Genomic DNA, 12,258 nt, shown 5'->3' on the forward strand with positions numbered 1-12,258 from the left:
AAATTATTCTAATGTATTTATTATTTTCTTGTGTTGTATGTTGATTGAATTTCTCATTTTCCTTCATTTCTATGAAGTTTCTAATAACACTTGTATTAACCTCAAACATTACATTTTTTTAGCTATTTATTAAATTCTTCCAAATAATGCAGACAAGCTGGTGTTGCATGTCATTATACCTCTCTGCCACTAGATGGCACTAGATCTATTATATTGGTGCCGTCTGGATCCCAGTAATATACGTTTGCCATTAATTAAGCAGACACTTTTATCCTAAGTGACTAACAGTCATGCGTGCATACACATTTTTAAGTATGGGTCATCCCGGGATTTGAACCCACTGTCCTGGCCGTTGCAGGCACCATGCTCTTATCAACTGACCTACAGAGGATCACGGTACTATCTTCCTAGTAGTAGTTTACCTGGGGTGGATTCAGGGATGGGAAACGCTCTGTGACTGTTGCATGTAGAAATAGAATGAATAGATCTGGCACGATTCCCTATCCTGTCTGAAAGATGATCACTTCTGTTCTACGTGATACATTTCTATCAGGACGTTCTGTGACCGTTACATCGTCTGAACAGTTCCATTTGGTGTCTCTGGGTATCCATGGTAACCTGCTTTCATTCACATTTCATTCATGTTGCCTTGAGTTCATTCATGTTTTATTGAAGAATTACACAAAAACACCCAGAACCGAATTTGTCTCTGTGTCCAGTACACTCCAGAGGGGTTTCTGATAGTTCACAGCTCCTTCTGTAGGTTGGTCTGTCGTCAGGTTCAGGACCCACCCCCAAGCCCTTCACCCCAAGCTCTCCACCCCGAGCCCTTCACCCCGATCCCTTCACCCCAAGCCCACCTAATTGGGTGGGAGGAAGCTTCACTAAGCTCGTTGGACAGTAAAATGGAGCCATCACCTATCCAATTCCCTCAGATCTGCAAACATGAACAGGGTATGGGCTAGACTAGGGGCTGGTTGGCATTTTGTGGGCTAGCTGTGGGCTCTACCAGTCTGGGTCTTGATCAGAGCCACGGTATGTTTTTCGCCTGTGATGTGTCAGATATAGGGCATGATGGGTAAGTTGGGCCTATGGTGGGTCCCAGTGAGAGGATATGATGGGCCTAGAGCCGTGGTAAGTTGGGTCTGTGGTGGGTCCCAGTTAGACGGATATGCTGGGCCTAGAGCCGTGGTAAGTTGGGTCTGTGGTGGGTCCCAGTTAGAGGATATGATGGGCCTAGAGCCGTGGTAAGTTGGGTCTGTGGTGGGTCCCAGTTAGAGGATATGCTGGGCCTAGAGCCGTGGTAAGTTGGGTCTGTGGTGGGTCCCAGTTAGAGGATATGCTGGGCCTAGAGCCGTGGTAAGTTGGGTCTGTGGTGGGTCCCAGTTAGAGGATATGATGGGCCTAGAGCCGTGGTAAGTTGGGTCTGTGGTGGGTCCCAGTTAGAGGATATGATGGGCCTAGAGCCGTGGTAAGTTGGGTCTGTGGTGGGTCCCAGTTAGAGGATATGCTGGACCTAGAGCCGTGGTAAGTTGGGTCTGTGGTGGGTCCCAGTTAGAGGATATGATGGGCCTAGAGCCGTGGTAAGTTGGGCCTGTGGTGGGTCCCAGTTAGAGGATATTCTGGGCCTAGAGCCGTGGTAAGTTGGGTCTGTGGTGGGTCCCAGTTAGAGGATATGCTGGGCCTAGAGCCGTGGTAAGTTGGGCCTGTGATGGGTCCCAGTTAGAGGATATGATGGGCCTAGAGCCGTGGTAAGTTGGGTCTGTGGTGGGTCCCAGTTAGAGGATATTCTGGGCCTAGAGCCGTGGTAAGTTGGGTCTGTGGTGGGTCCCAGTTAGAGGATATTCTGGGCCTAGAGCCGTGGTAAGTTGGGTCTGTGGTGGGTCCCAGTTAGAGGATATGCTGGGCCTAGAGCCGTGGTAAGTTGTGGAATGAGTAGTGGCTAGGAGAGCACGGGTCCTAGTTGGATCCTGGGACTGGGTATGTTTTTGGCCTGTGGTGGGTCAGATCTGGGGTATGGTGGGTCTGTGGTGGGTCTGTGCTGGGTCTATGGTGGGTCTGTGGTGGATCTGGGGTGTGGTGGGTCTGTGCGGGGGTGTGGTGGGTCTGATCTGGGGTGTGGTGGGTCTGTGGTGGGCCTGTGGTGGGTCAGATCTGGGGTATGTTGGGTCTGTGGTGGGTCAGATCCGGGGTATGTTGGGCCTGTGGTGGGTCAGATCTGGGGTATGTTGGGCCTATGGTGGGTCAGATCTGGGGTATGTTGGGCCTGTGGTGGGTCAGATCTGGGGTATGTTGGGTCAGTGGTGGGTCAGATCCGGGGTATGTTGGGCCTATGGTGGGTCAGATCTGGGGTATGTTGGGCCTGTGGTGGGTCAGATCTGGGGTATGGTGGGTCAGATCTGGGGTATGTTGGGCCTGTGGTGGGTCAGATCTGGGGTATGTTGGGCCTGTGGAAGGGTTGACGGCTGTACAGCAGGATGTAGGCGTTAGGAGACTGCACCAAGAAGTCCACTACCTCGCTCACGGCCGTGTCGTCGAAGTGGTGCCAGCTGCTGGACAGGGTACTGTGGCACAGGGCCGTGTAGTGACCCATGTCCAGGTCTCCTGCGTGGTTCTGGACGGGGGGGAGACACACCGGTGGAGTCATGTGTTCATGGTTGGCTGTGTGTTTTTCCAGACAGGAGCATCATGTATATGCGTTCACATGGGTGGGTGTAGGTTCATGCGTGTCTTTCTGTATGTGTGAGTGTAGGTGCATGCGTGTCTTTCTGTATGTGTGAGTGTAGGTGCATGCGTGTCTTTCTGTATGTGTGAGTGTAGGTGCATGCGTGTCTTTCTGTATGTGTGAGTGCGTGTCTTTCTGTATGTGTAGGTGCATGCGTGTCTTTCTGTATGTGTGAGTGTAGGTGCATGCGTGTCTTTCTGTATGTGGTAGGTGCATGCGTGTCTTTCTGTGGGTGAGTGTGCATGCGTGTCTTTCTGTATGTGTGAGTGTAGGTGCATGCGTGTCTTTCTGTATGGGTGGGTGTAGGTGCATGCGTGTCTTTCTGTATGGGTGAGTGTAGGTGCATGCGTGTCTTTCTGTATGGGTGAGTGTAGGTGCATGCGTGTCTTTCTGTATGTGTGAGTGTAGGTGCATGCGTGTCTTTCTGTATGTGTGAGTGTAGGTGCATGCGTGTCTTTCTGTATGGGTGAGTGTATCACAGGAGGCTGGTGGCTCCGTAATTGGGGAGGACAGGCTCGTGGTAATGGCTGGAGTGAAAATGGTGGAATGGAATCAAATACACGTTTCCATGAGTTTGAAGCCGTTCCATCTGCTCCAGCCATTATAATGAGCTGTCCTCCCCTCAGTGGTGTGTGTGTGTGTGCAGAAACTCACCACCACTGCGTAGAGAGAGTAGCTGGTGTGATTGGCTGAGGGTCTGGACAGGAAGGGGGTTAGGTCTAAACTGTCCAATGAGAACAACACATTGGTCCTCAACTTCCTCTTCTCACTCCCATGGCAACCAAAACTGGAATGTCACACAGGTTCTGTTATTTCTACAGGTTTGTCTCATTGAGATGCATGACAGCAGCTGCAGCAGAGGTAAAGCTGATTTATAATGAGGTGTTACATTATTACTGCCATTGACCTCTAGTTAGGGGTTACAGGGACCTCTAGTTAGGGGTTACATGAACCTCTAGTTAGGGTTACATGGACCTCTAGTTAGGGGTTACAGGGACCTCTAGTTAGGGGTTACATGGACCTCTAGTTAGGGTTACAGGGACCTCTAGTTAGGGGTTACAGGTACCTCTAGTTAGGGGTTACAGGGACCTCTAGTTAGGGGTTACATGGACCTCTAGTTAGGGGTTACAGGCACCTCTAGTTAGGGGTTACAGGGACCTCTAGTTAGGGGTTACAGGGACCTCTAGTTAGGGGTTACAGGGACCTCTAGTTAGGGGTTACAGGGACCTCTAGTTAGGGTTACAGGGACCTCTAGTTAGGGGTTACAGGGACCTCTAGTTAGGGGTTACAGGGACCTCTAGTTAGGGGTTACAGGGACCTCTAGTTAGGGGTTACAGGGACCTCTAGTTAGGGGTTACAGGGACCTCTAGTTAGGGGTTACAGGGACCTCTAGTTAGGGGTTACATGGACCTCTAGTTAGGGGTTACAGGGATCTCTAGTTAGGGGTTACAGGGACCTCTAGTTAGGGTTACAGGGACCTCTAGTTAGGAGGTTACAGTGACCTAGTTAGGGGTTACAGGGACCTCTAGTTAGGGTTACAGGGACCTCTAGTTAGGGGTTACAGGGATCTCTAGTTAGGGGTTACATGGACCTCTAGTTAGGGGTTACATGGATCTCTAGTTAGGGGTTACATGGACCTCTAGTTAGGGGTTACATGGACCTCTAGTTAGGGGTTACATTGACCTCTAGTTGGGGTTACAGGGACCTCTAGTTAGGGGTTACAGGGACCTCTAGTTAGGGGTTACATGGACCTCTAGTTAGGGGTTACAGGGACCTCTAGTTAGGGGTTACATGGACCTCTAGTTAGGGGTTACATGGACCTCTAGTTAGGGGTTACATGTTAATGTGATTAAAACATGAGGATGTGTAAACCTGCTCCTCTAGACTGAAGTGTCCCCACCAGCGACCTAAGAAAGCTTTTACATGGACCTCTAGAATGGTTAGACGCTCTCAGAAGGTCACGGGTGCTGATAGCAAAGGAAAACGCTTGGGTTGGAGCCTCCGGTTGAGCCGAATAAGGAGAAACTGTACTTAGGGGTTACAGGGATCTTAGTGGTTACAGAGTTGGGCCAGTAACTCTAGTAAGATTGCTGGATCAAATCCTCTGAGCTGACAAGGTGAAATTCTGTCTTTCTGCCCCTGAACAAGGCAGTTAACCCACTGTTCCTCGGGCTCCATGGATATCAATTATAGCAGCGCCCCGGACCTCTCTGATTCAGAGGTGTTGGGTTAAATACAGGACACATTTCAGTTGAATGCATTCAGTTGTACAACTGCTAAGCCAGCAGCATGACGTGTCCCCATTAGCACCAATATGTTTTGTCTGTGTTAAGTCTGTGCACCAACAGTGGCCATCTAGTGGGGAGAGATGTGTTGTCAGCTACCCACCGCTTGAGGTGCAGCACCAGTATCTCAGGTGGTTTGGCCATGCTGGTGAGGACAGCTGTGTTCTCTTCACCCACACTCTGGACAAATCCCTGATCTCCACAAGTCAACGTCTTTTCTGCTGGAAGAACAGCGACAGGCAGTTCCTACAGGAGGAGAGATGTATAACAACGCGTTTCTGGCTAGTCTGTGTGACAGGAGACAGATTTCAGTTGGCATTCAGTTGTACAACTGAAGCCAGGCATGTCCTTTCATTAGCACCAATATGTTTGTCTGTGTTAAGTCTGTGACAGGAGAGATGTGGTCGCTGGCTAGTCTGTGTGACAGGCAGTCCCTAGTGAGAGAGATGGGTTGTCAGAGATGTGGTGGTTTGGCTAGTCTGGTGAGGAGAGCTGTGTTCTCTTCCTGGTCTCTGTGACAGGCAGTCCTGATCTCCAGAGAAGATGTGGTCTGCTGGAAGAACTGTGTGACAGGCAGTCCTACAGGAGAGAGAGATGTGGTCGCTGGCTAGTCTGTGTGACAGGAGAGAGATGTGGTCGCTGGCTAGTCTGTATGACAGGCAGTCCTACAGGAGAGAGAGATGTGGTCGCTGGCTAGTCTGTATGACAGGAGAGAGATGTGGTCGCTGGCTAGTCTGTGTGACAGGCAGTCCTACAGGAGAGAGAGATGTGGTCGCTGGCTAGTCTGTATGACAGGCAGTCCTACAGGAGAGAGAGATGTGGTTCCTGGCTAGTCTGTGTGACAGGCAGTCCTACAGGAGAGAGAGATGTGGTCGCTGGCTAGTCTGTGTGACAGGCAGTCCTACAGGAGGGAGATGTGGTCGCTGGCTAGTCTGGCTGAGGAGAGAGATGTGGTGGCTGGCTAGTCTGTATGACAGGCAGTCCTACAGGAGAGAGAGATGTGGTCGCTGGCTAGTCTGTGTGACAGGCAGTCCTACAGGAGAGAGAGATGTGGTCGCTGGCTAGTCTGTGTGACAGGAGAGAGATGTGGTTTCTGGCTAGTCTGTGTGACAGGAGAGAGATGTGGTTGCTGGCTAGTCTGTGTGACAGGCAGTCCTACAGGAGAGAGAGATGTGGTCGCTGGCTAGTCTGTGTGACAGGCAGTCCTACAGGAGAGAGAGATGTGGTTCCTGGCTAGTCTGTGTGACAGGCAGTCCTACAGGAGAGAGAGATGTGGTTTCTGGCTAGTCTGTGTGACAGGCAGTCCTACAGGAGAGAGAGATGTGGTCGCTGGCTAGTCTGTGTGACAGGCAGTCCTACAGGAGAGAGAGATGTGGTCGCTGGCTAGTCTGTGTGACAGGAGAGAGATGTGGTCGCTGGCTAGTCTGTATGACAGGCAGTCCTACAGGAGAGAGAGATGTGGTTTCTGGCTAGTCTGTGTGACAGGCAGTCCTACAGGAGAGAGAGATGTGGTTGCTGGCTAGTCTGTATGACAGGCAGTCCTACAGGAGAGAGAGATGTGGTTGCTGGCTAGTCTGTGTGTTTATGTGGTTAGTCTGATTGTGTTTAGTCTGTATGTGATTAGTCTGTATGTGGTTAGTCTGTATGTGTTTAGTCTGTATGTGGTTAGTCTGTATGTGGTTAGTCTGTATGTCTGTATGTGATTAGTCTGTATGTGGTTAGTCTGTATGTGTTTAGTCTGTATGTGGTTAGTCTGTATGTGGTTAGTCTGTATGTGTTTAGTCTGTATGTGGTTAGTCTGTATGTGATTAGTCTGTATGTGTTTAGTCTGTATGTGGTTAGTCTGTATGTGTTTAGTCTGTATGTGGTTAGTCTGTATGTGTTTAGTCTGTATGTGGTTAGTCTGATTGTGATTAGTCTGATTGTGATTAGTCTGATTGTGATTAGTCTGTGTGATTAGTCTGTATGTGGTTAGTCTGTATGTGGTTAGTCTGTATGTGGTTAGTCTGTATGTCTGTATGTGATTAGTCTGTATGTGTTTAGTCTGTATGTGGTTAGTCTGTATGTCTGTATGTGATTAGTCTGATTGTGGTTAGTCTGTATGTGGTTAGTCTGTACGTGATTAGTCTGTATGTGATTAGTCTGTATGTCTGTATGTGTTAGTCTGATTGTGGTTGGTTGTACCTGTAGGGAGCACTTGTATGAGTCCAGTGGTATAGGCAGAGACAGGATGTGATTAGTCTGTATGTGATTAGTCTGTATGTGGTTAGTCTGTATGTGGTTAGTCTGTATGTGGTTAGTCTGTATGTGGTTAGTCTGTATGTGATTAGTCTGTATGTGATTAGTCTGTATTAGTCTGATTGTGTTTATGTGTTTAGTCTGTATGTGATTAGTCTGTATGTGGTTAGTCTGTATGTGTTTAGTCTGTATGTGATTAGTCTGTATGTGATTAGTCTGTATGTGGTTAGTCTGATTGTGTTTAGTCTGTATGTGGTTAGTCTGTATGTGATTAGTCTGTATGTGGTTAGTCTGTATGTGTTTAGTCTGTATGTGTTTAGTCTGTATGTGGTTAGTCTGTATGTGGTTAGTCTGTATGTGGTTAGTCTGTATGTCTGTATGTGATTAGTCTGTATGTGTTTAGTCTGTATGTCTGTATGTGGTTAGTCTGTATGTGTTTAGTCTGTATGTCTGTATGTGATTAGTCTGTATGTGTTTAGTCTGTATGTCTGTATGTGGTTAGTCTGTATGTCTGTATGTGGTTAGTCTGTATGTCTGTATGTGATTAGTCTGTATGTGTTTAGTCTGTATGTGTTTAGTCTGTATGTGTTTAGTCTGTATGTCTGTATGTGATTAGTCTGTATGTGGTTAGTCTGTATGTGTTTAGTCTGTATGTGGTTAGTCTGTATGTGGTTAGTCTGTATGTGGTTAGTCTGTATGTGGTTAGTCTGTTGTGGTTAGTCTGAGTCTGTGTGTTTAGTCTGTATGTGGTTAGTCTGTATGATGTTTAGTCTGTATGTGTATAGTATGTGGTTAGTCTGTATGTGGTTAGTCTGTATGTGGTTAGTCTGTATGTGGTTAGTCTGATTGTGGTTAGTCTGTATGTGGTTAGTCTGTATGTGGTTAGTCTGTATGTGGTTAGTCTGTATGTGGTTAGTCTGTATGTGGTTAGTCTGTATGTGGTTAGTCTGTATGTGATTAGTCTGTATGTGTTAGTCTGTGTGTGTTAGTCTGTGTGTGTTTAGTCTGTGTGTGTTTAGTCTGTATGTGTATAGTCTGTATGTCTGTATGTGTTAGTCTGATTGTGGTTAGTCTGTATGTGGTTAGTCTGTATGTGGTTAGTCTGTATGTGATTAGTCTGATTGTGGTTGGTTGTACCTGTAGGGAGCACTTGTATGAGTCCAGTGGTATAGGCAGAGACAGGATGGTGAAGACTTGGTTGCTGTGGGAGTGTCCGTCACAGCGCAGACACAGCATCTGGTAGCTGAGTTGTCCCTCGAAGAGACGTGTCACCACCGTAGAATCCCCCGCCGCTGGCGCCGAGCTGAGCGACTTCCTGCCCAGACACAACCGCTGGGAAGAACGTGTCTGTCGTCTCTCCCCCTTCTGCAGCAACGGAATCACACACACACACACACACATTGTAGAATAATAGTGAAGACATCAAAACTATGAAATAACACATATGGAATCATGTAGTAACCAAAAAAAGTGTTAAACAAATCAAAATATATTTTATATTTGAGATTCTACAAAGTAGCCACCCTTTGCCGTGATGACAGCTTTAAACACTCATGGTATTCTCTCAACCAGCTTCATAAGGTAGTCACCTGGAATGCATTTCAATTAACAGGTGTGTCTTGTTAAAAGTTCATTTGTGGAATTTCTTTCCTCGTTAATGCATTTGAGCCAGTCAGTTGTGTTGTGACAATGTAGGGGTGGTATACAGAAGACAGGCCTATTTGGTAAAAGACCCAAGTCCATATTAAGGCAAGAACAGTAAGCAAAGAGAAACGACAGTCCAGCGTTAATTTGAGACATGAAGGTCAGTCAACATTTCAAGAACTTTTAAAGTTTCCTCAAAGTGCAATCGCAAAAACCATCAAGCGCTCTGATGAAACTGGCTCTCATGACGACTGGTCAAGTTTCGGTCAAACTCACTTCTGAGTTTTTATTTACTGATAAGATGGTTCCTGCTGTCAGGGAGAGGTTATATTTATTAAAATGTTGTTGCCAGGGGGAGGTTATATTTATTAAAATGTTGTTGCCAGGGGGAGGTTATATTTATTAAAATGTTGTTGCCAGGGGGAGGTTAGATTTATTAAAATGTTGTTGCCAGGGAAACCCACACAAGGAGGACTGGGAGAGGCTATATGAGTTACAGGATGTCATGGCTACCACAGGATTCTGCAGCGATACGCCATCCCATCTGGTTTGTGCTTAGTGGGACTTAGTGGGATCATTTGTTTTTCAACACACCTTCAAGCTGTGTAAGGGCTATTTGACCAAGAAGGAGAGTGATGGTGCTGCTTCAGATGACCTGGCCTCCACAATCACCTGACCTCAACCCAATTGAGATGGTTTGGGATGAGTTGGACCACAGAGTGAAAGAAAAGCAGTCAACAAGTGCTCAGCATATGTGGGAACTCCTTAAAGACTTGGAAAATCATTCCTTATGAAGCTGGTTGAAAGAATGCCAAGAGTATGCAAAGCTGTCATCAAGGCAAAGGGTGGCTACTTTGAAGAATATAAAATATAAACACTTTTTTGGTTACTACATGATTCCATATGTGTTATTTCATAGTTTTGATGTCTTCACTATTCTACAATGTAGAAAATAGTAAAAAATATAGAAAAACCCTTGAATTAGTAGGTGTGTCCAAATTTTTGACTGGTACTGTATACACACACACACACACACACACACACACACACACACAAAGGAGAAACACACTTTCTGAATAGCAAATCAGCCCCTAGCCCTCATCCCCTAGGCACTTCTCCCCTATCCCCTAGACACGTCTCCCCTAGACACTTATCCCCTAGACACTTATCCACCATCCCCTAGACACGTATCCACTAGACACTTATCCCCTAGACACCTATCCCCTAGACACTCATTCCCTAGACACTTATCCCCTGACACTTATCTCCTAGACACTTATCCCCTGACACTTATCCCCTAGACACCTATCCCCTAGACACTCATTTCCTAGACACTTATCCCCTGACACTTATCCCCTAGACACCTATCCCCTAAACACTCATTCCCTAGACACTTATCCCCTGACACTTATCCCCTAGACACGTATCCACTAGACACCTATGCCCTAGACACTTATCCCCTGACACTTATCCCCTGACACTTATCCACTATCCAATGGGTTTTGAGGAGCGGGGAATCAAGAAAGACAATGATGCAGAGCCTTTGACCGTGTGGAAGGAGTCATGTGGAAGGAGTCGTGTGGACGGAGTCGTGTGGAAGGAGTCGTGTGGAAGGAGTCGTGTGGAAGGAGTCGTGTGGAAGGAGTCGTGTGGAAGGAGTCGTGTGGAAGGAGTCGTGTGGACGGAGTCGTATGGACGGAGTCGTGTGGAAGGAGTCTTGTGGAAGGAGTCGTGTGGAAGGAGTCTTGTGGAAGGAGTCGTGTGGAAGGAGTCGTGTGGAAGGAGTCTTGTGGAAGGAGTCGTGTGGAAGGAGTCGTGTGGTGGCAGGATTGTGTGTGTGTGTACATTCTTGAGGTCATCATGCAGGGCGTTGAGCAGGAGGAGGAGTAGCTCCTGGGCGTCCTGCTGTGATTGGTTGTTGAACTGGGGGTGCAGGGAGGAGACCAAGGCCCTCATCTCCCCTGGAGAGGTGAAGCTGGTACCCCCCTGACCCTGCCACACCTCCTGGAAGAGGTGCACAAACACCCCCGCTACAGGACTGTTACGCCTAGAGGAGGAGGAAGAGGAGGGAGAGGAAGGAGGAGAGGAAGGAGAGGGAAGGAGGAGGGAGAAGAGTGGCATGGGAGGGAGGAGGAAAGGAAGGAGGAAGAAGGAGAGGGAGAAGAGTGGCATGGGAGGGAGGAGGAGAGGAAGGAGGAGGGGGAGGAGGAGGAGGGAGAGGAGAGGAAGGAGGAGAGGAAGGAGGAGAGGGAGGGGGAGAGGAAGGAGGAGAGGGAGGAGGAGAGGAAGGAGGAGAGGAAGGAGGAGAGGCATTGGAGGAGAGGCATTGGAAGAGAGGAAGGAGGAGAGGAAGGAGGAGAGGGAGGAGGAGAGGAAGGAGGAGAGGTAGGGGGAGAGGGAGGAGGAGAGGAAGGAGGAGAGGCATTGGAGGAGAGTGAGGAGGAGAGGAAGAAGGAGGAGAGGAAGGAGGAGAGGCAGGAGGAGAGGAAGGAGGAGAGGGAGGAGGAGAGGAAGGAGGGAGAAGAGTGGCATGGGATGGAGGAGGAGAGGAAGGAGGAGGAGGAGGGGAGGGAGGAGGAGAGGAAGGAGGAGGAGGAGGGGAGGGAGGAGGAGAGGAAGGAGGAGGAGGAGGAGGAGGGGAGGGAGGGGAGGAGGAGAGGAAGGAGAAGAGGCATTGGAGGATTTAAGTTCCCCCCCCAATTAATGTAAAGTGCTTGGAGTATCTGGCTAAACAGTACTGTACAAAATCTAATACAGACAGGCAGACAGACAGGCAGAGACATACAGACAGACAGACAGACAGACAGGCAGACATACAGACAGACAGACAGGGTCTTACTTGGCCAGCTGGGAGCGTTTGTGTGAGCTGAGAAGGTGTTCCACCAACGGCACAGTGGAGAAGAGACACTGCAGCACAGCGTTCATGTAGCAGGAGTTACCACTGTTAGCCAGACCACACACCCCTGCCAGCCGCCTGTCCTCTCTCTTCCCCTGCTCCCCCTTCACCCTCACCCCCCATCCTGAGCTACACCCCAACTCCTCCATGGGCATCACCTGACCCTGAACACCGCTGGGATTGGCTGCACTGGTGACCAATGAGAAGAGACAGACAGAAAGAGGTGAAAGGTCAGTGCTGTAGCAGGCAGGTGTCAAGGTGCTCCTTTAAATGTCAGTCTTTGCCTCTTTCACTTTCAGTTTTGGGAGATTGAGTAGATGTCTGTCTGTCTGTCTGTCTGTTCACAGTGCTCTTAAGGTGTCACATGCCAGAGACAGCAGAACCAGACAGGCTGAGGCGAAAATGGATGGTCTTGGACAATGGTTTCTTCATTCTCTTATTATTCCCAATAGCACTTTATTCCTATTTAG

The 12,258-nt window shown here is 48.5% G+C and overlaps 1 protein-coding gene across 1 annotated transcript; it reads right to left on the reverse strand.

Annotated features, from left to right (window-relative positions):
* Positions 1-849: 849 nt before the first annotated feature.
* LOC115115771 (ubiquitin carboxyl-terminal hydrolase 50-like) lies at positions 850-11,977 on the reverse strand (the record flags this gene model as incomplete). Its single annotated transcript, XM_065014222.1, has 7 exons — positions 850-2,614; positions 3,380-3,512; positions 5,114-5,256; positions 8,386-8,613; positions 10,441-10,608; positions 10,738-10,939; positions 11,732-11,977. Coding segments are annotated over 7 exons (1,309 nt in total), but the record flags the coding sequence as incomplete, so codon positions are not given.
* Positions 11,978-12,258: the final 281 nt, after the last annotated feature.

Source organism: Oncorhynchus nerka, unplaced genomic scaffold (assembly GCF_034236695.1).
Source record: "Oncorhynchus nerka isolate Pitt River unplaced genomic scaffold, Oner_Uvic_2.0 unplaced_scaffold_4425, whole genome shotgun sequence".
NCBI lineage: Eukaryota > Metazoa > Chordata > Actinopteri > Salmoniformes > Salmonidae > Oncorhynchus > Oncorhynchus nerka.